Source organism: Passer domesticus, chromosome 4, assembly GCF_036417665.1.
Source record: "Passer domesticus isolate bPasDom1 chromosome 4, bPasDom1.hap1, whole genome shotgun sequence".
Taxonomy (NCBI): Eukaryota; Metazoa; Chordata; class Aves; order Passeriformes; family Passeridae; genus Passer; species Passer domesticus.
In genome coordinates this window covers 34938107-34960921 of record NC_087477.1, presented here as the reverse complement: position 1 = coordinate 34960921, position 22815 = coordinate 34938107, and the positions used below count along the sequence as shown (strand labels likewise).

Here is a 22815-nt window from a genome sequence, read left to right as displayed (position 1 = left end):
GGAAATATGTAAAGTAAAGAGGTAAAACTCAGATAAAGTTGTAGTTTTCCTGTCTTCTGAAGTATGGAGTAGCAGGTGTGAAATGGCTTTTGGGGGAAAAAATAAATCTAGGCTCACTCTTCTTTTAAAAGTATTTTTAATCTCTTTCCCACCACAAACAAAATCTCTCTGACAAGAAGCACGTTCTCAGGTTTGGCCCTTGAAGGGTCTTCCCTGTTGCAGAAGGGACTGTGTTGTGGTGATGAGGGGAAAACGTTCACATAAAGATATGCAGAGAGCAGATGCCTCAACTTAAGTGCTCTGCTTTTGCAAATGGCCAGCACCCCAGCTAGCCAACTTAAAGCTATCTCAAGAATCTCTGTGCTGGTGCTGCCCTGCAGCCAGCAGCTAACACAGTTGTTACTTTTGTCACTGCCTAGCAACCTTTTGTGCCATCTAGGTTTCTATTGGTAGTAAGAGATAACAATTACTAGAGTGTGGCCAAATACAGTTTCCCATTTCACTAACTCAACAGACCTGTCTGATAATTTGGGTTAACTTCAGGAAATGGTTCATAAGAGGAGAAAAAGTTGTTAAGTGTTCAAATTTTCTGAAACAGGGAAGGTTTTTTGCTTTCTTTTCCCAAACCTGATGCACAGAGAGGTTTGGAAACCATTCAGAGACAGGAAGGGGAAGGCTTTCCTTCTTATTTCCCTCAGCCTTGAGAGTTATCCAAAGCAGAATCCGATCCATGCTCCATGATCCCCCAGCTATGATGTGCTGGTGCAGGGGGAGGGATAAGAAGCCACTTGGCAACTGCAAGAGCCTCTGAGCAGAAGAGGCTCCTTTGGAGAGGGAATGCTGCCCCATGGGGGTTGGTTTGGCCCTGGGCTCTGGGGCTGAGGGGAGAGGGGTGAGCTGCAGCATCCAGCTGGGCTCTGCGGGGAGCTCATCGCCCCAGAGGGTTTGCACACCAGCCCCCATTGCTGAGCAGCTACAGACTTGAGTCACAAAGGGGACAAACACATCAGCATTTTGGCAGAATGAACTCCACAGCAGCCAGTATTTTCCCAAACTTCACCCTGCCTCACTACCAGGATGACCAGTTTATTAGTGGAGAGCCTCCACAAAGGCGACACTTGAGGAGGAGGTTGGTGCAGGCTGCAGAGAGGAGGATTCCCAGGAGGGTGTCGGGGGAGATGTGGTCAGTGTCTGCCCAGCCTGGGGATGTAAGTCACAGGGATTTCAGAGGGCTCATCGCTTCCTGGGAAGCACTCAACACCTCCCAGGATCAGGCCTGTGCAGAGCACCCTACTAAACCCCACACCCCTGGGTGCCGAGGCACCGTCTGTGCTCTCAAAATGCTGTGGCAAAGTAGCAAACCTGGAGATAGAGCCTCAGCCTCCTTGTAGAAAAGAGAATACACCATCTTTGTGCTTAAAGTATTCCTATTTTTCCTATTTTTAAAAATATTCCTATTTTTCACTTCATTAAAGAAATTGTGGGAAACACTGAAGTGGATAACAAATATCTAGCACAGCTATAGAGAGCTCATGTATGTTTTGTGTACTTATAGATAATATGCTATACCATATCTACAGCTGCATTTTGATTGAGAGATATTGTATATTTTGAGGCCAAACTTGAAACTGCAGTTTAATGAAAATTGCATTAAGCTTCAGCCTGACAAGGACCGCTCAGTTGATGAAGGATGTGTTCAGGTGCTTGCAGTGCTCTAGAGGGTGAATTAACTCATTGCACAAGGTAATAAAAATAAGCCAACAAATCCAGACTTGGTGTTGATCCTGCTTTTTGGAGAAACAGTATTAAGATGAGAGAGATTTTTATATTGCAAATTAAAAAGTACTTTTGCTCTGGTTAGATACTTAGTAAGTAAGGCTTACTCTCTTACTCTTAGGGTGCACATGCACCTCTGTTAAATGTATATATTTGGCTACAAGCTCTTCTGGACAGGCTGTCCTCCTGTTCTATGGAAAAATGCAGTTTCTCTAAATTAAAACTGTGTAAAAGTTCCTGTAGAAACTCCTACTATTTCTGTTTCTGAGGCTAGCTATTAAGAGTTGATGTTTTATGTATTTTTTGCATTGGGCAAGCATGGGCATTAAAATTTTTATAACTTTCAATAACATAATCTGCAGAAAAATATGTAAAACCTTTGGAGGGTAAAATTACAGAATAATACCTCACATAAATAACCTTTTCTTACCTTGTCAGCTGAATGTGGGGAGCTACTTACACTTTTTTCATCCCTGTGAGATCTGGGAGGATCAAGGACAAAATAAAAAAAAAATTAAAAATGTAGTCCAATTTAAATAAATCCCTAGCTCTAGTATTACTTAGCTTCTGCCAAGCTATCATTTTCCAGCCTCATAAAACTGTCATGTCATTAGCATTTTGGGATGGTCTCCTTATAAACCTGACCTTTACAATGGATTTTACACATGGATTTAAAAATCTTATTCTTACTTTGCTCTGCAGTTGCCTCATGTACTGACTAAAAGCTTTTGTCAGATGGAAGCTGGCTGGATTTATAACTCCCCATTACACAGCCAGCCCCTCACCTGCAGTTCTTTAATTTGTAGGCCAAGGGAGCTGGTGGAGAAGCACACACAAAAGCGTGGATGTGACCTTAATTCCGGGCAGGCTCGCCGCATGCGGACCATAATGGTGTTTATTGAGCTGCCCTATATTTAGTCCTTCCATCCCAAGGGAGCTTCACTTCGGGGGCTGCTTGATCCCCCTTGTCCCTGCCAGGGGTGGGAGGCACTTGAGCTGCCTTCTGCTGTAAGCCCAGTGAGAAATGCCTGGGCACGGCCGCGCGCTCCCAGCTCCGTGACCAAACATAGCCCCGCGGCAGGAGCGCTGCGCAGCCCGCGGGCATCGCCTTCCACGGGGCCCTCCCGACATTATTTATTGAACACTGGGAGCAAATTAACCCAAATCCCTCGCTGGCTGCTCTCCAAAGCATGGCAATTTCATGTCACAGTCTTGGAGCAGATTTGCAATTCACTGCTGGAGCGCACATTCGTCTGTAGGACCTCTTCTTTGTCAACAAATTGTTGCCAGAGTTCAGAACCTCTCTGCAAAGCAGTTAATTGCATCAAGTAATGGTATTATCCCATATAAAATCCATATGGACTGCTTGCATTTTTAATTCTCAAGTAAGTGGGGAAAAAAATCGGTACTGCTTTATGTTTTCATGTGATGGCCCCAGTTAAAAGACTTCTTATTTTTTAAGTTTAAAATAATAAAACTAGATTTAACAAAATCTAGTCATAAAAATAAGAAATTAACAAACCAAGAGAAAATTAAGAAAGATACCTAGAGTATAAATAAGATGGGGGTATTTTAAAATATAACACAAAACATCATAAAAATATAATCCACATTGCTTCAAGGGATAATGCCTTGTTTTGTCATGTCCAAATACCCTGAACTTTGCAGGCAGGTTTTTAGCCTGAACTTTTCAGCTGAAATCTATCTCCATAATCAGTTTTGTGTAGTTTTAATGAATAGTCATAAATCATCTCTCTTTCCCCCCACCAGCTTGGCTGATAACAACTCAAGGAAAGGTCATGGTTTCGGGTTTTTTGGCAATCATCTCCACAGTTCCAATAATCAGATACATCTGCAGTTCTCAGGTTACCCAATAATACTGTACAAAGAATAGGGTCACTGAGGAAAGTTCATTTCCAAAGCAGGTCCATGATTGGAGATTTGAACAGACCCAGCTGCCTGGGAGAGTTGCTCCTGTGGAAAGGGACCTTGAGAGACCTGGGGGAAGGAGCAGCAAAGTTGAAATCAGTCAGTGTAACTTCAGTTCCTGGAGAAATGTGGGCTTAAACTTGCACTCTGTAGGCAAAGAGCGAGAAACATAAAGAACAGATAAATAACAATGTGAGTTTGATGGGATTTGTTCTTGGCGAGTTCTTCTAAAATGGGGCAACAGGCTTTGCAGAGAGAAGAAATGGTGTTTGCCTTTCTCAGGGAGAGATTCTCTTCTGTTAGCCAGGTGGGGAAGCACTGTGATGGTGAAATTATGAGGTGAGAAAAGCCTGTTTGGATTGTGCTTGAAGGTCAATTACAAATACTGCATCATTTGTGTTAGCAGTGATCTTATGGGTGTCAACACCATTGTGTTTGTTCAGTATTTTCATTAGTACCTGGCAGAAGAATGGAAAGCATGCTCAGGACAGGGCCCAAGCTGAAGGACACAGTCATGCCAACATGAAAACAATGGATGTTACTCTGGGATGGACGAGCAAGACACAAAATTCTTCTTCTCACTGTGGGGGAGGCTCCACCTGGTATCTTGTAGGCACCACTTCTCACTGCACCGACAGCTGGGCTGAGGGACGTCTGAAGAGCAGTGCTGGGAGATGCAGCTGGTATGTCCCATGGGCAAAGATAAAGTGAACCTAGGCCTAGTGAAAGCTGGAGTTTGAAGGAAGCACACTGGTCACCCTTAGTTATGAAAAAAACTGTAGCAGAGAGTGAGAGTCATCTTCTCCCTCCATCTGTGGCAGAAATAATGGACTGACAGCAAGGAGAAGCCAGATAGAACTGAGAACCATTTTTCTGATGGTATATGGATAATCAGGTACCAGAGAATTGGCCTGGGGAAGCCATGAAGCCTCTGCAAGCAGAAGTTTGTCAGTGCAGGCTGGGCAGGCACCTACCAGGATGTTTGTGAAAGCAATAAAGTGTTTATAATTAGTCTTATTCAACAGATTCCCACAGTTTGCATGTGCTATTGCTGTCTGCATGTAATAGCCATCAGAACATTCTCTTGTGTCACTGACATTGTAGACACAGTTTAATCTGTCATGCACAAAATTCAGCAAGTATTTGATTTATTTTGTCTGAGGAGCAGACACCCCATATAAATATATGAACACATATTTAGACTTTATTTGCAGCACAACTGAAAAGCAGGGTTGAAATCTAAACTCCTTCTGGGATTATGTTCCTGCCTGTTTGTTTTGGCATGAGATTTTGGGCTCTGGAAGAGAAGGATGGGCTGCAAGGGGGAGGATCTCTTTTAAAAACATGTAAGGCACCCAGCAGGAGCTGCTGGTAGCAAGGCCAGAGGGAGCTGCGGCAGGGAGGGGGTTGTGGTTCCAGCAGCCCTTCAGCCCCTGCTGCTGGCAGGGAATGCACTGCACAGCCCAAGGCAGTGGCCAGAACTCAGTCCTATCTCCTCCTAGGAGGAAAAGCGGCCTCCGATTCGGAGAGCCACGCCAAGGTCCTGGAATCATGCAAGCTCAAGCACTCGGGTGAGGGTCTTGGAATCCACCCAGCTCTGGGGTTTCTTTGGAAAGGTCTGACACTCACAGAGGGAGAGGTCTGCCAGGAAGGAGTGCACATTTGGTTTCCATTTGCAGGTTGAGTGTTAAGAAGAGCCCCTCAATCTCTTCAACAGGCTCGGATGGAAAAGGAAAGAAAGATCCCCTTGACAAGCATGGTCTCTGTGAGAGAAAGGATTGAGCCATCCAGGTGTTGGTTTTCTCTTAGTTTTTTCCTTAGTACTTTTTCAGTCAGACCCTTGCTAAATGCCATAACAGCATTTTAGTGCAAGCTACAAAAATATCATTTTATTTCCACTTGGTTTTGCTAGAAATCTTCCATACCAACACACGTGTGTGGGTATTGTATTTCCTCTCAGTATATCTGGTAGCACTTGGAGATGTCTAATGTGTGCTGGGCTTCACTGTTTATTGCTAAGCCATAAATCCACCTCTTCCATTCCAAAGTGGAGTTTGCTCCCTCCTTCTTGGGTACTAGTCCTGAGAGAAAATCAGGGTGCTGTTTTCAGTTTTCCCTTCTCCTTAACACACACACACACAGAAATACATCTAAAGTCCAGTAATGTTTTTTTTTTTTTGCTTTGATTTCAAAGATTACCACAAACCTCACTTTGATAATGTGCAATGTTAGCAGAAAACGACCGAGAAAAAAATTTAATCCAGCAGTATGCAAATACTACTCAAGAGAATAGTCAGCCAAAAATGAAAGCTTCTCCCTATGATTCTATCATTCTTCATCTCTCTCTGAACAGGTAGTGAGTGTCTTTTGCTGTGTGCACAGAATTGAACAGAATCCATGTAATGTTTCCTTATTTTTTTTTGTGAAAGACATCATTTTCCATGCAAGAAACATAACCTCTCCTGCAGACCATCTTAGTTACTGGAACAGTGTTTGTCTTCTCCATGAAAATAATATTTTGATTTTTATTCTGTATGAATCTGATTTTTATAACTCCTTTGTGATGACTTAACACTGTAATAACTAAAATATGTAAAGTGGTATTAATGTTTCCTAAGGTTAAATTAACAGATTAATATTTTACTTTTCCCTAGTCAGAGAAAGCTCAACTAAATACTCCCCCACCAGTTGTTCACTTCCCTGTCTTGGTTAAAGGGGAAAAAAACCCTATGCCTTCTTCTGCATGGTCTCCTATGTAACTTTTTAGTTACAATGCTAATTCATTCTTCATCTCTTGATTCTGCTTTTAAGTGCCTCATCTCAATTCCCTTTTAAACCCACTTCCCTGCTACTTCCATGAGCAATGTATTTTAAGGTGCAGAGCTAATTCAGCCTATCTACATTTTCCCCACCATCTTTACCTGTCTGACCTAACCTCTATGAGCAAAGGACAGAATGTGGTTAAAGAATGTATGTTGTTATTTTTGCCAGAAAGAGTTTAAAAGTGGAGTACCTACTGTGTTACAAAGGGCATTAAACACACAGGTTTTCTGTGATTGTCAGGACAGGTCCAGTAACACTTGATGACAGATCTGGATGCAGAAATCTTAGACTTTGGTACCTTTAGTGAGCAAGAGAGATTTAAAGGTGGAAACCACAAGAGAGTAATTGATGCTAATGCATGCCTCACCTGAGTATTGCTAGAATCATAAGGATGACATGTTAGTTACTTATATCCCACATTATTAACCAAATCACATTGATCTGATCATTAATCAGTGGAGATGTCATGCCAGCACAGAGCAAGAAATTGCTATTTGACAGAAGACGTGATGGAGCTGCAGTTTTCCTGTGACCAAACAGGTCTAACACTTTGCTTGGTGTAGAGTTTTTCTGGCAACTGTAATAGATACAGAAAAAACCATAAACCCCAAATCATCTACCCCTTTGCAAAGCTGTTGAAGCACTCTGATCCCTTGTGTGGCTGTGCCACAGGGGAGCAGTCCTGGGGAGCCAGCACCGGCCCCAAGCTGTGCACCCAAGCTTTGGATGCGATGCATGGAGGCTATTAGACACCTCCAAAACAGGCTTTACAAAAGCTGACACTATGGTAGCTAAGAGGAAAGGCTGGGGAGAAGGCATTAAGCCTAAACCCCATGGAATTTTACGCTTTGCTCGAGGCCAGACTCGCAGCAAAGCATCTCTGAGGAGCTGGCACCACATCAGAGCAGAAATCTGTGATACAAAAAAGAGAGAAGGAAATCCTTCTCATTTTCCCCCACTCTCCTAACACCATACAGTGACTAGGGCACTTAAGCTGGGTGTCAGAGTCTCACTTTTTACAAATGGCATTAGGATTTGTGTGTGTACCCTGTGGCAATGTCCTAGTGCCATGGGAAATACCCTGATCTGACAGCCTAAGGCATGCAGGCCTCCAGGACCAGCCCTGACTGAAAGGGGAGAGGAACAGGTGTGGATTTTATGTATGTATTTTTGTCACCAGGGCATGAATTCCCTGTGCTGGAGACATAAGTATGTTACAAACATACATGTAGGAGTGCTCCATTGTGGTTTCTGCCTCAGCTGGGAGAGTCATTGCCCGGGTTTGTAAGATTGAGTAGATTAAGTTCAAGATACCACCAAAGGAAAAGGGCAGAAAAAAACATCTCAGGACCATAGCTAGGAACTGGACTGTGAAAATAGATAAATAGAGTCAAGTTTCAATGCTCATTGTGGTGGGGATGTTGTCTGGGGATCTTGGCAGGAAGATCTGTAACGAACAACTGTTACTCAAAAAAACAACTCCGCTTTCAATTGTGCAGATTTGGGGAGCAAAGATCTGATTAATTGTGTATTCTTAATGCAGAAAAACCAGACAGTAGAGGGGAGAGTGAAGTGTGAGACCCTGGTAACCTGAGACCCTGGTTAGGGAGATCAGAGTGTGGGGCACTGAGAACTTGGGGTGGAGACCTTGCTTGAGAGGAGGCATCTGGCAGAAGGCAGAGCAGAAGGCCAGGCTGCTACAGCTGCCAGCAGTCACCCAAGTACAATGAATGATCAGGGTTTAAAATGCATTCATTGGCATCCCAGGCATTTGGAAAGGACTGTATTTGAGGATCTACTCTTAGCCCATCATCAATTATAACTAAGATGTGTCTTACTAATGTGCTAAAATATTGTCTTTCTCTGGTTATGTCATGATTTTATTGTGCTGCATGAGACAGAGGGGCAAGCTGTAAAATGTGTGGATGGGACACAAAACCCAGTGAAGCTGTTTGGGGATGAGGATGCCTCTTACCACAGCTCTGTGGAGAACTGCAGTCGCTGTGTGCACCAGGGGAGTTGAAGCTACATATACCAGGGCTAAGACTGAGGCTGAGGAAGCCTAGTACCCATGAAACCTGGTGCCCATCTTCTCATTAACAGCACACTGGAGGCAGGACAGACTCAGTAAGGATGGAAATCAGTTATCCCTGCTGCCTGGGGAGAGCCTCACTGCTCGTGACCTGGCTTACTCCAACCCTCCAGGTTTGGAGGATGTGTCTTTCTGTTAGAATATCACATGGTGCTTCAGTAATATTTTCCATCCTGTCAATCTACAGCCTAAGAAACAGCCATGTATCTATGTGGAGAACTAAAAGCTGGAGCCACCTCACTTGTTTTCCTCCAGGCAGCAGAGATCCTTATCTGAAACAGGCTTTAAACCTGCCCTTGCTGCAGGGAGCCTCACAAGACTTCACTTGGGTTCAGTGAAAAAGGCAGGTCATTTTTCCTGGAGGCAGCAGGAAGAGTGGGAGGATGGCAGCAGAGCCACCTGGCTACAGGGTGGGATGAAGAGCTGGGTGCACTGGGAAACCCTTGTTTTGATATGGACAATGCTGGGAAGACTTCAGGGATGGCTCAGCTTTGCATCTTGGCTCCTCTGCTCCTGTGGCATCCCTGGCAGGGCTGCACACCATGCCAGTGCATGCAGCTGTAAGGTCCTGGATCCTGGTGATCACTTCAGGGACTTCCACAACTCTCCTGCACCTCAGTTCAGTGTTACCAGCCCAATGCCAGCTTGCTCACCCTTAGTGTTCAAGTACTGCAAATTTGGGATGTTGTTTTTTTGAGCTGGGAATTTAGGATGTTATCTGCATTGTGTACCTGAGGGCTGCTCCTCAACATTGCTCTCTTTCTTTTGTTTCTTCTCCTCAGTGTTTAACAGCTTGCCTTTTGAAAACTTCCACGGTGCTGGACTGATTTTTGGTTTGTCATCTTGGGGACCGCTCAGTGAAGCTCTCAGCCACCAAAGGTCAGGCATACCACAGAAATGCCTATTAATAGGTCTTAGATGCTGGTTGTGTCTAAACCGGCATTTCTTGGAAAGAGAAAGATTTCTTGGAGACCGATGGCTCTCTGGACTACTGTAAAGGTGCAGGCTGCCATCCATAGGGTGTCCCTACGCAACCACACCTCCTGCAAATGGGGACACGGGGTGCAGGGGGACAGTTTAGGGAAGAAGATAGCTGTTTGGCCGCTGCTGCGTGTAGAAGGAGGGCGCACTCATTGCTGACACTCAGTGCTGCGCTCTCAGCCCTGGAGTCGCCTCCTGCAGCCGCTGCCGCCGGCTCCCCGGGGAGCTGGGCAATGGCAGCATCTTTGCAGGCTCTCCCCTTCCAAGGGGTGTCCGGGGGCCTTTATTCCGGCAAACACAGATGTTTAAAATAGGATTTCAGGCGGCCTAAGTGACGCCGGCTCTATGTATAGTCCGCGCCTGGAGCCGTCCCAGCGAAGACTATCTCGGAAAGCCCGCAGGACCCGGGCCCGTCCCGGGATGTGCGGGCCAGCTCCCCCGCGGTGGCCGGACCGGCTGCCCTGTGCCGCGGGGGCTGCGGGGGGAGCGGGGCCCGGCCCGACCCCTCCGCCCCCCGGCGGCGATGCCCGCCCGGGCCGGGCGCCGGGCGGAGGAGGGGACGAGAGAGGAGGGGAGGGAGGGCAAGGAGGGGAGGGAGGGCAAGGAGGGGAGGGCAGGGCGTGGGCGGCCGCTGTCCCCCCGTCCCCGCCGGCACGTGCCTGCCCGCCCCCGCGGGCCACTGCCGCGCCCCGACGGCCCCGGCATGGACGCGCCCGGCCAGCGCCCCGCCAGCCCCCGAGCCGGCCCGGAGGGCGCGGCGGCCGAGCGGGACCCCGGCACAAACCCGAGCCCCAACCCCGGCCCGGAGGCGCCCATCCAGGAGGAGAGGGAGGCGGCGTACGTGGAGATCCGCGGCTCGCCGCAGGAGAGCCGCCAGAAGCCCGAACTGGCCCCGGCCGGCGGCGCGGAGGGAGCGCCCGGTCCCGCACCGGACAGCGGAGCCGCTGGGACCGGGGATGGCGACTCGGCGAGCGGCGGACCGCCGGGGGAAAAAGCGGAGCCAGCATCCTTGGAGCACGGGCGGGATCGCCCTCCTTCCCCGGCGGCGGCGGAATGCGGCGCTGACAGCGGCCCCGGCTCCGTGGAAGCGGCGCGGAGCGGCGGGACGCCGGAGGCGGGGGGCTGCCCGGAGTCCTCCTCCTCCTCCTGCCCTTCGCCCGCGACCAAGGCGGACGGCTTTCCCGCGATGGGCGACCCGGTGTCGACGGAGGGCAAAACCTCCTCGTCGTCCTTCGGCTACGAGAGCGAAGTGGAGGATGAGGTCGCGGGGCGCAAGGCGACTCCCCCCGGCGCCCCCCCGGGCACCCCTCCCGGCGGCGGCCGCGACGAGGCGCACTATATCAGCACGCAGGAGATCCAGCTCAGCGAGGTGGACCACGACATGGACTTCGACGCGGGGCTGGCCGCCCGCTGGGACTTCGAGGATAACAACGTGATCTACTCCTTCGTTGACTACGCCTCCTTCGGGAGCGACGAGACCCCGGGAGACACGCTGACGGAGGAGGAGGAGAATAGCTGCTACCTTAGCACGACCACCAGCGACCCCAACAACCAGACGGACAGCATCGACAACACCAGCAGCACCGAGATCGTCAGCCTTACCTCCGAACACGACACCCCCGGCGGGGACAAGCGCGCCAGCTCGGGGGAAAGCCGGTCCAAGCAGCCCGGCCGCCCCGGCGGGAGCCCGGGCGCCCAGCTTCTCCTATCAATCAAAGCCGCTTCCCGGGCTATAAATGAGTCTAGCAACGTGCACGGAAAGCAAAACACTGTTTACGCTGCCAAGCATGAAGGCGACATGAGTCTCCGTGTCGCCGCGGCTCCCGACCGCAGTGCGAGTTTAAAACAGGATGCGGTCCGCGACCACGCGAAAAAGTTCATCGCGGTGCCGGCGCGGCTGCAGACGCGCTGCGGGGCCGCCAGGGCAGGGGAGCACTCGAGCGGCGCCTCCAGCGCCGTCAGCGAGCTGGACGATGCCGACAAAGAGGTGCGAAACCTTACGGCCAGGGCTTTCCGCAGCCTGGCGTACCCCTATTTCGACACCCTGCGCCCCGGCTCCCGCGCCTCCTCCGCCTCCCTGTCCGACAATGCCCTGGGCATCAACCGCTGGTCCACCTACCTGGACCTCAAGTGCGGCAGCCTGGGGCCGAGAGCCGAGCCCAGCCTGCTGCGCTCCGGCCGCTCGCAGACCAAAGCCCTCGAGTTCGTGGTCAGCAAGCTGGACGGGGAGATCGCCCACGTGGAATCGCCGCGGCGGCTGCGGGCGGGCTCCCGGGTGGTGACCCTGCTGGACCTCGGCGATGCCGCCGAAGCCGGGGAGCCGCCGGCGGCGGAGGGCGGCGGGAAGGGGTCCAGCAAGAAGTCCAGGTTTGCCTCCAGCCTCCTCAAAAACGTCATCTCCAAGAAGATGCAGCTGGAGCACGAGTTCAAGATGGAGCGGGGTGAGATCACCGACACCTCCTACACCGGGCCGGGCGCGGGCCGGGAGCCCGAACCCAGCGGCGGCAGCGGCGGCCGGGAGCGGCTTCGGGAGGGTGGCGTGCAGCGGCAGAACTCCCGGCACTCGGAGGGCGGCTCGGACTGCGCCGCGGCGGCGGCCGAGGATGCGGGCGAGGGCGGCGGGGGCCGCTCCCCGGCCTCCAAGGCGTCGACGCCCCGCGAGGGGAACCGCAGCCTGGACCGGGCTCTCTCGGAGGAGCTGTGCGAGGTGAAGCGCAGCGCCTCGGAGGCCATCAAGGCCACCTTCCTCCGCAGCCAGAACAGCGCCTTCAGATCCTGGAAGGAGCGGGAGGCGGAAAGGAAGGAGGAGAGGGCGCCCGTCGGTAAGCTGAAACTTTCTCCCAAGAACGACTGGCGAGCCGACCTGGGCGAGATCTCTGCCGGCAAGTCCACCAAGATGTCCCGCCTGTTCGTCCCCGCCATTCAGCACACCCCTCGGGAGAAGGATCCCGGCAAGAGGGCGACCAAGTGCTCCGCCGCGGCCGCCGCCGTGTCCTCGGCCGCCGCCGCCCCCTCGCCCCCCAAGCCCAAAGCCCCCGAGATCAAGATCAGCCTGGGCAGCCTGCAGCAGCCCCGGGACGCCGCTTTCAGCATCGCCCAGCTGCTGACGCCGCAGATCGCGGGCCGACCGCCGGAGGAGGGCAGGGGGCAGCCGCTCAAGCCTCTCAAGGCCGGCGACGGCCCCGACAAAGTGCCACAGTTCCTGGTGCGCGACGTGAGGGACAGCAAGTACAGAGCCCAGGGCATCCTCCACCAGGTGCGGGACGTGCGGAAGCTCATCAAAAGCTCCTACAGTGCTGACTCGGGAGATAACAGCAGCGACAAGGGCAGCGGCGCCTCCGAGCAAGGCGGCCCGGAGCAGAAGCCCCGGCAGCAGCTGGTCATCGCCGGTGTCCCCCGCTCGCTCTCCCCCGTGGTCATCACCTGCCAGGCGGTCGGCCACACCGGCACCAAGCCCACCGAGGCGGGGGCCAAGGCGGCGGGCAGGGCGCCCGCCTGCCCCCCGGAGGGCACCGTGCTGGTGCACCGCACCTCGGGCAGGCTGCCAGTGGCCACCATCGCCCCCAACAAGAGCGATGCTCGCCAGCCGGCTGTGCTCAAGATCGTTTCCAAATCCTCCGCGCCCTGGCGGCACCAGCCGCCGCCGCCGCCGCCCCCCGAGAGGGGCCGGGGACCGGAGGAGGAGGCGAGGGAGGAGAGCAAGGCAGCGCCGGTGCAGAACGCGCTGGAGAAGCTGACGGCGGCGGTGCGGAGCATGGAGGAGCTCTACAGCTTCAACAAGCGCGAGTGGAAGCGCAAGAGCGACCCTCTGCCCATCACCGACAGCCACGTCCTGTCCCTCATCGCCAGCCAGGAGCGGGGCGCCGGCTCCCGACCCGCCGCCGCTGCCGCTCCGCCCCCGCCGCCGGACAAGGCGGAGGAGCCGTCGGGCAAGGGCCCGGGCGGAGAGCGGCTGCCCCGCCGCCCCTCCAACAGCGCCGCCGACAAGGTCTCGGCCAAGGCGGCCGCCTTCGAGAGCCTGGCCCGGCAGCGGCAGCGCGGCCCGCCGCCGCCCCGCGCCGAGCCGCCCGCCGCCCCCCGGGCCCCGCTGCCGCTCCGCGGGGCGGGCGCAGCCGCGGCCCCCGCGCCCGCCAAGCTCCCGGCCGAGGCCGGCCCGCGGGGCCCGGCTGCGCCGCGCTCCCCTCGGCTGCCCGCGGGCGGCGGCGACGCGGAGCGCGGCCCCGACTGCGGGAACTATCTGTCCCTGCCGCTGAAGGCGGCCACCGAGCCCGGCTCCCCGCCGTCCGCGGCGGCGGCGGAGGGCGGCGGCGTCCGCCCCAGCCCGGTCTCGGCGGCGGCGGCGGCGGCGGCGCTGTGCAGCCTGCAGCCCTTCGGCACGGCCAAGCCCGCCGGCAGCCCCAGGCCGCCGCCCGGACCCCCGCCCGCCGAGGAGCCCCCCGCCGCCGGCCCGCCGCCCGCCGAGGGTGCGCCCGCCGCCCTGTACCGCCCGCCGCTGCCCTTCGCCGCCCTGCCCGGCGCCGCGCCGCCGCCGCTGCTCTGCTTCTCGCCCTCCGTGCCCGCCGCGGCCACTGCGGCCGAGCCCTTCCCGCAGACGCAGCGCAAGGTGCTGCTGGACGTGAGCACCGGGCAGTACTACCTGGTGGACACGCCTGTGCAGCAGCCCCTCAAGCGGCGCCTCTTCGACCCCGAGACCGGGCAGTACGTGGAGGTGCCGGTGCCCCAGCAGCCCGCCGTGGCTCCCGTCCCGCTGCCTCTGTCGCCCCTTGCCCTCAATGCCGGCGCCTATGGCGCCACGTACATGCTGTACCCCGGGCTCCTGCCCGCCGCCGCCGTGCTGCCCGCCGGCGCCCTGCAGCGCCCGCTGTCCCACTCGGGCAGCGACGGCAGCGCCCCGGCAGAGCCCGGCAGCCCCGCCGCGCCAGAGGCGGCTTTTGCCGAGAGCCCCTACTACGTGGCTACCAGCAAGGGCCCGCCGCCGCCGCGGCACGGCGCAGCCGAGGCCAAGCCGGTCATCAGCATCACAGCGCCGGCCAGCGGGCCGCGGATCGTCGCGCCGCCCTCCTTCGACGGCACCACCATGCGCTTCGTGGTGGAGCACCGGTGAAGAGCGCGGGTGAGTGCGTGTGTGCTGCCCTCGGGCGTGGCAGGCACCCGTGATGGGTCGGGGCACAGCGGGTTAATGGCCAAATGGACCGTCTCCTTAGGGCAGAGAGGGTCCACAGGGGCCCTCACTGGGGTGTCAAATACAGAAAGGTTAGGCACACCCCTCGGTGCACTCCAGTAGTCCTTGGAGCTTGTTTTTTCGGCAGTTCCAGTGAAGCACACCGTAGCCGCTCATCACACAACCTGTATTTGTGCAGCCCCATGGCTGGGGCACCTCCCATTGCTCCCGGGGATGGCAGTGTGGTTGGGCATCTCTGGATCCATCATCTGGACTCATCTTGCAAGCCATGAAAGAGCCCCTTCGCCTTGGCATCACATCCTCCTCTTGTCTCACCTCTCACGTCTTCCTCCCGAGGGGAGGCGAGCACCTCTCTCTTTCCCCTGTACCTGTTTCTCCCCAACCTCAAGAAGAGTGGGAGAGGGGTCTAATGGAAGCAAACCCTTATTCTGGGTCCTTCTTGTTAGTGGGGTGAGGGAGCAGGATGCATGGAGGCATCCCAGGTGTGCTCTCCTGGAGCCATGGGGCTGCTGGCAGAGGTGCCCACAGCAGCTCTGAGCTCGTAGTGCCACAGTCCTGACAGTGTCCTGGGGCTGCACCCCAGGGCCAGCCTCCAAACTCAGGGGTGTGCCTGCAGGGACACCGAGTTCCTGTCCTGGCACAAGGAGGAGGGCACAGGACTGGGCGTACAGCATGCACTGAAACCGGTGTGGTGCAGCATGGCCTGTGCAAAATAACCAAGGAACCATGTTAAAAGACCTAAAATATTACAGAAGTGCCTTCGGGACTGGTGTCACTGCTCCTTCTGCCTCTTGCATTAGAATGCATGGCTCATCTTCATCACGTGCAGGCAGAATTTATTATTAGGCAGAACTGCCAAATCTTCTGTGGTTTACCAAGAATTCACAGAGTTGGTTTTTGGTGCATATGAAAAGGCAGAGAGAAAGAGTGGAAAAGTGGCAACAGCCAGAAGTTCGGGTTTGTCACCAGTTTGTGCTGATCTTTGCCCAGTTGCATGCCTGAGGGTAAATTTTGTCTTCCAGCACTTGTGTTATTGATTTTGCTTTAATTTTTTTTAGTTTGCATCACCTACTATATAGTAGATTATTTGTGGAATGAAACCTTATCATTGTGATTTATACGCTTACCTCTCTGTTTGTAATTATTTTATCTTGAAAGTTCCATTCTTTTATCGTGGCTGTGGATGAAGTTGTTTTCATGGGCCCTTATGGGTCACTCAGGACAGGCAGCATGCCAGTTTAACTTGAGCTCTGCTGTGCTGCTTGAGTTCATCTTGCCAGTAAAGTCAGAGAACCTAGATGAAATGGCAGAAAGTAGTTTTCCCTTTGGTCTGGGGGCTGAATTAAACTGCTAGCAGAAGGGATTTGTTAGATTTCAGATGAGATTTGACGTTTTTTAAAAGGTGGGGTATATAGTAGATGTATTTGTATCACTAACTAAACAAAAACCTCCAGCTTTTCTTGTGTCTTTTTCACTCTTTAAAAGTGGAAAACATCATATTTTCTGGCGTGCCCTGCCCTTCAGTTCCCAAAGGATTGTCCTGTTATCCTGTACTTAGCTTGCCTTCAGTGCCTGGTGAGGCAGGTGATGCTCTCACCAAAGTGCTCTTCCTCACAGGTGGAGTTAAAACAGCAGCCCTGCTTTGTTGTGCTGTGTCAGAGCTCTACCACTGCAGAACTGCCCAAAAGACTGGTGGTGCATGCTCAGTGCAGAAGGTCATTCAGCAGGGTGCAGACTTGAGTTTCATTTTGCCATCCTTTCAATCTTGGATCATGCCAAGGCATCTGCTGTCTCATACAGACAGGGGTGTCCCCTCTGGCCTGTCCCAGACCTGCTGAGGGAGGTGTCCTGCTGCTGGACAATGGATACACTTTTTTCCCTTGACCTGTTCTGAAAATCTTAAAATAAATAATTTTAGCTGCATGCTGTAGGATGTGTTTAACTTGTCATTAAACTTTGCTTATTCCTGTATCTTATCTGTCTGTGGAAAATGAGGTCTATGCCAGAGAGGCGTCACATCTGTAGCCTTCTTCTTCCTGTTATTTTCATTCACCTACATGACTTTCATGTCCCTGTGGATAATTTTTCCTCTTCATCTCTCTTTTATTATCTGGTTTATCTTTTCTTTTCCATTATTTTCCTCTCTCTTTTGACATTCTATTCCTGATGAAAAACATTTGTTTGCTCAGCATGGTGTTTTTCCCCTGACAAGAACAACAGTATAATTTCATGTGAATCTAAGGGCGAACTGTTGTTAAGTTTTTTAATTCCAGTTAGTTGTTTTCACACCAGACCAGGGTTTTTTGATTGCAGCAATGCTGTGCAGATGCTAAAATTGATTTTAAAGCAGCCAGATTTCATCCTTTGAGTGTGAGAGTTGGATAAGGTACTGTCCTTTCAGGTCCCTTTTTTAACTAGGCAAAATGAGCTGAAGGGATGCTCTTTTTTCCACTCCTGAATTCCTTTCTGCACTGCACTTATTCTCTTCTTCCTTTCTTTGCTCAATTTCTTTCACATCTTCATTCACAGACTGTATCACTGTGTTAAGGACTAATCCATCTCTGTCTCTGTCACCTGGGGGGGTCAGTGTCACTTGAAGTTCTGCTAATGGTGTGATGCCTGTGGTGGATTGACACCAAATCCCCTGCACTTCTGCTGCTCTTCCAGCACTTCCCTTTGTATCTGGTGCTCTTTTCTGCATAATCATTGGGATAAAATGGATCCCATCAGTTGGTGTTCTGACAAAATCCAAGCTGCCATTTCTGAACTATGCTTAAGTTTTTTCATATGCAGAAAATAGTGGAAAATATGTGCATATTTCTGAGCAATGTCTTATGGCTGCTTCTCTCCCTCCTCTTCTTCACTCACAGTAAATGGGGAGCTTTAGCAACATCATCCTTGCCTGCTGCACTTCTTCCTTGATGCTAATTTTCAGTTCAAATAAACTTGCATCCAAACCCAGACAGAACCAGCCTGTAGAGAGTGAACTGCCTGACAGGAGCTCATTCCCAGTAGAAGTGAATGAAAATGTGTCTTTAATTTTTGTATCTATTCCCATATTTTACTCTCTGGAGCTGCTTCCTCATGTTAGGTAAATAAATGAGAAAAGAACAGGTAGCAAAGTAGAAAGCAACTGTAGTAAATTGTACTGCCAATATTAGAAGGGTATTTTTTATTCTTCTGTTTAAACCATGAGCATAAACACCTCACAGGTACAGGAATACATAAGCAAATATACGTATCAGTTGTGTTTTCTTCTTAACTGCTATCACATAATCTATGCTTTACTTTGAAAATTAATTTTGTCTGGATAGTATATAAAAATTATTTTAAAGCCTCATAAATTGGTATTTTTACACTTTGTTTTAATTGTTCCCTGTTCATCAGGATGTATGTTCCACATTACTAAGTCAAGAAGTCAACTTACAGTGCAATGTGCAGTACATAGGATTTACTTACGCTGGTGCCTTTGATGAGAATTTAGTAAAGAATTTATCCAGTTTTAGTGGGAAATACTGGAATATTCCAAGAACCAAACAGGGTCTAACACTTGATCTAGTAAATCAGTCTGCAAACGGATATAGGTGTGCCCTTGTGCTCAAAGCTGTGGCTACTTAGGAAACATTTCAGTAGCGCTGAGCCTTGGTGCCAATAAAAGCTCGTGGTGGCCTTAATGACTCCTCCTGCCCAGGGTGATTTCCTGAGCCAGTATTTAAGAATTAACTGCACAAATCTTAGAGCACGTGGGTGTGGGTTGTTTCCCTTTTCCTGGTGTGTTCCGTGCTGGATGCTGGTGAGGAGAGCGCCCAGGTCTTGAACTGCGCGGATGGATCGCTGGGATCCCGTGCAGGTCACCTCGGCCTCTCTCCACCTGTGTCCCTGGGCTCCCCAGGACCTGTCTGCTGGGAGCTGTGGGGTTGGGAGGCACAGCACGTTCCACACCTTGAGCAGCAAGGATGGGTTCTGCTCAAAACACCAGGGCTGCCCAGCAGCTGACTCCGTTTGAACACCTGGGTGCCCTTGGCTGATAGCTGGCATAGCTTAGGAAATGAGGAGCAGGAACAGTGTGATGACAAAGCAGGTATTTATGCACTTCTCTGGAGGAGTAAAGATTGTTCAGATTGTTGTGGCAGTGCTCTAGCAATCTATATTAATGATGCTTTTCGGTTTTCTTTGTTTTTCCACAGGGATAAGGAAGAAGAATTGTGCTTCTTTAATTTGAAATACACTTGGTAACTCTTCAACATTAATCCTAAAAACTGCTTCTACAGTTTTCTCAATTTTTTTGCTTCATCATACAAAACAAGCATGTAAGTTTCTTGTTTTCTCCTAATGCCCCCCTGTTTTGGAGTATGCCTACATTTAATTATGTGAGCAGCACTAAATTACTGCATTATTTTGTGCAAAGTTCTTTTTGTACTGAAGCCGACCTGCAGGCTTTAGCATTGCCTCTGTGCTGGTAGCTAATGGTAGTGATGCCTCTACAGCTGTTTGTAAAATGCAGGGTGTGAATGCAGCAGTGTTTCAGTGTGGATCACCACACAGCTTCATTCAGGCCCCTGGAATGTGTTGTGATGATCCAGTGCAGCCCTGCAGCTCTCCAAAAACTAAATAAAGCCCTCAGCTCTCTCCTATTGCAGTAAATGAGGGTCTTCCATACAGGCTTTAGTCACAATTTGCAATCAGATGGTTTTTTTGTACTCTCTACTTCTCACTTGGAATTGCAAAGGAAGAGAGCTGTAGTGTTAAATTTATCCTTAGTGTTTATTTTTTGCCATGGTTCAAAACAGACTGTGTAAATGTCAGAAAACACATTTGAGTGCTTTTATTTTTTGTTTGCTCCTCTGTACTGTGTTGAGTATCACAAGTTGCCTTAATTAGGACAGCGTTTAAATACTGGGAAACCAGAAATTGAATGTAATATTTTAAAATCCCGCTTCTAAAGGAGAGAAAGGCATTTATTTTCCTTTAAGACTGCAGTCTGTTCTTCCTTAAATTGCAACATTGTTGAAAACATAATCCTAGTCACTGCCCTGTGAGATTAATTTTTAAATGTTACAGCCTCAGTACTATGCAGTTTTTTCTTTAGCTGTTTGACAGGTTTATCTGAGGGCTAAAATTACAATTTGCTAAGAAAATACATACCTTTTGAACAAAAAAATGGACAATAAGATTACTGACAGTGCAGTGATTTATATGTCCAACTCTGCTCAAACTGATTCTTTTGTTACCAGCAACTAGCTTGTCTCAACAAAAGAGAATTGTTACTATGACAGTAAAACTAAAAGTCAATAATCTGTTCCCTGCCTAAAATTTTGGTTTTGGGAAGCAAATAAATGTGAGACCAAACCTAAATTATATAACATAAAGCTTTCTTGAGGTAATAGATTAGAATTTTGAAGTCTGAATACAAACCCCAAAAGTCTTTATTTAAGCATTTGCCCACAGGCAGGATTTTTCTCCACCTGTTCTCAAGGCTTCCTACAGCTAGGAAAGTTTCCCATTTTTAAAATAAGCCCTGGGTTTTCATTTTCCTGAGTAACTCACAAGGTAGTAACTCACAGAAAACTCAGGTAGAACTGTCTTTAACCACGTGTGTGAGATTGTATTTCAATGCAATTTATTTGTTTACAGGCACAAATTGTAATTGCCCTCAGGATGAAATGCACCACAAGTGTGCAGCTAGCGAGTGATTTCTCATGTACCTTCTCACTCATTTTCATCCTTGTGGAAACCCAGTGACTATTCCAGCCCTTTCTGAAGAGCTTGGTGTGCCCAGCTAGAGCACAGATGGTGTAAGGCTCGTCCCTGTGCTCTCCAGCTGCATTACAGCTTTACCTGCCCTCTGGGACGGGGCTGACTGCCTCTTAAAGGAGATGAATGCTTCTCCACCTTTCTCCTGACTGATAGGTGTTGTGATTAGAGTATCAGCGCTAGACAGAACAGTACTTGGGACTGCAGGACAGTGCAGGTACCAGAGTGGATGGCTCCCTGTGACATACACGTTCAGTATAATACTAGCATCCCTGTTCCACAGCGTTCCTGTCCTACCTTTTCCTATATCGGTGCTCGGAGCGGAGTTTCCCGTTGCAGTTTACAAGATATAGGTTTGCACACACAGCCTCAGGTTTACAGTTTCACCCGGTGTACTTGAAAGGAAAAAAAAAAAAGCATAGAAAACAACTGCCCAGGATTTGAACATGTATTTGTTGGAGGTAAATTTTGCAGGGTTTTTTTTCACTGCCTGTGGAGATGAAAGCAATGAAATGAGGGAATACCAACAGCTATTTTTTTTCTCAGGGGAGTTTACTTCAGTGGAATGTGTCAATCCTAATGTCAAACAGTGTTTACTTGATTTTGTCTATTACTAAAAAGACTTCTTGTTTGCATCAAGGGGTCAGTTTTGCAAGGTGCTTCGCTTCGCTAGCCCAGCAAAGCCTTCACATGCATCTCCAACTTCAGACACTTAAGCAGATTCCTGGGGAATTCAGTGGAAGGATTTTTTTCCTTCACCCATCTATGCAAAGCTTTGCTGAACTCATCCCAGAGTGCTGAATGCCTTGCAGACCTGAGCACCAGGTTCTTCACTTTGCAGAACCCGATCTCTGGGCTTGAGTCAAGCCGGACCCAGCAGAAAATGCCACAAAAGGTCACCAGAAAAAAGCTCTGGTAATATGGTGCTCCTCCATGTATGCCCAGTGGTGAATTTCTCCAGTGCATGGGGTGATGTGTAACCACATATCTTGGATTAGAGTCAAGCCCTCCATGTCAGGGCTCACAAGCTGCTAGTATTATATGTTTCACGGTGCAGTCATAGTATGTTACAGCTGAAATTCACCCCATGTGCAAAGCAGGGCAAATCCTGTGCATCACTCAAGTTCCCTCCCACTCCTTTTGAGGGCTGCACCAGCCTACTGTCCATGCATTTTAGGTCAGGATCCAATTAAAAGTTTGAGGGGGACTGGAGTGATGCACCAGAATGTTGTTCTGGTCTTTTGCAACAGGGTTGGTTTCACTCAGTATCAAATTTAGCCCTTGGTGAATCAACTGGTGAATGATTTGAAATGTATTTATGGGTTGTGTGGGGTGTATTTCCCCCTTGTCTGTATTCAATGCTACCTTTATTCTTTAGTGTTGATGGCCAAAGTGTCATTCCTTATGCTTATATATTGCCATTAACTTGTGGCTACCTGAGAACACATACTTCAAAAATGCTTGTGCTTTTTTTCACCTATTTCTTTTTTTTTTTTTTTGTATTTCTTCTTTTTTTTCCCCCTCCCCATCCCTTTCTTTTTCTCTCATTTTTAAAGGGGTGGGTTAGTTTTTGGTGTAAAGCTATTTAAAAGTGCAAATGTGAAGTAAGGATAATGATTGTTAAGAGGACGTGGGTGGTATGTCTGATGAGAGAGGGGTGGGCTGTAAGGCAAAGGGGAAAACGCCGTGAACGCATCGTGTTGATGACTGTTGCCTGTGGAGGAAGAATTGAGAAACACAAGATGTCTAACTGGAGAGAAATGGACTCTTTGAGCTGCTCTCAATGGAGACAACACTGTGGCAAACTGAAACCCAGAGTGATCCCACTGCAGGGTGCCGTGGGCCTGGGGTTGAAGGACGGCGGCGGCGCTCTGGGAATTGCAGTGGGAACACTTTGGAGTGTCACAGCCACGTGAGAACAGAGCGTCTGGAACTGCCAAGTACCAAAGTCTGTACCTGAATGAGTTGGCATTTGTATTATGTTGGGGTTTGTTTTTGTTTTTGTTTTTTCTCTTGAATGTTATGATAAATAAAATGTATTTTTCAGTAAAAGACACACTGCAAGTAAGCCTGCAGTCCTGCTTGGTTGTATATTTGCAAAGTTACCTTGGCTGTTGTGCAGAACAAGTGAAAACAGAAGCACTGCTTGGTTTAACATGTAAAGAGCAACAGAAGAAAGGATTACAGCAGAGAGCACATCAAAAACCCTGCACTCAGAGTCTCCCTGAGTTTGTCCCTGTATTGATAGTCTCTTTCTGACCTGATCTCTCTTTATTCT

At 50.3% G+C, this 22815-nt stretch overlaps 1 protein-coding gene across 1 annotated transcript; it reads left to right on the top strand.

The window, feature by feature from the left end:
• The first annotated feature begins 10304 nt into the window (after positions 1-10304).
• C4H4orf54 (chromosome 4 C4orf54 homolog) lies at positions 10305-22578 on the top strand. Its single transcript, XM_064419263.1, has 2 exons — positions 10305-14714; positions 18971-22578. Exon 1 carries the CDS (start codon positions 10305-10307, stop codon positions 14703-14705), a length of 4401 nt encoding a protein of 1466 aa, XP_064275333.1. The 3' UTR covers positions 14706-14714; positions 18971-22578.
• Positions 22579-22815: the final 237 nt, after the last annotated feature.

Bases quoted from the DNA above. Each gene is read 5' to 3' on its own strand.
- C4H4orf54 (XM_064419263.1), top strand. From the start codon at position 10,305: ATGGACGCGCCCGGCCAGCGCCCCGCCAGCCCCCGAGCCGGCCCGGAG.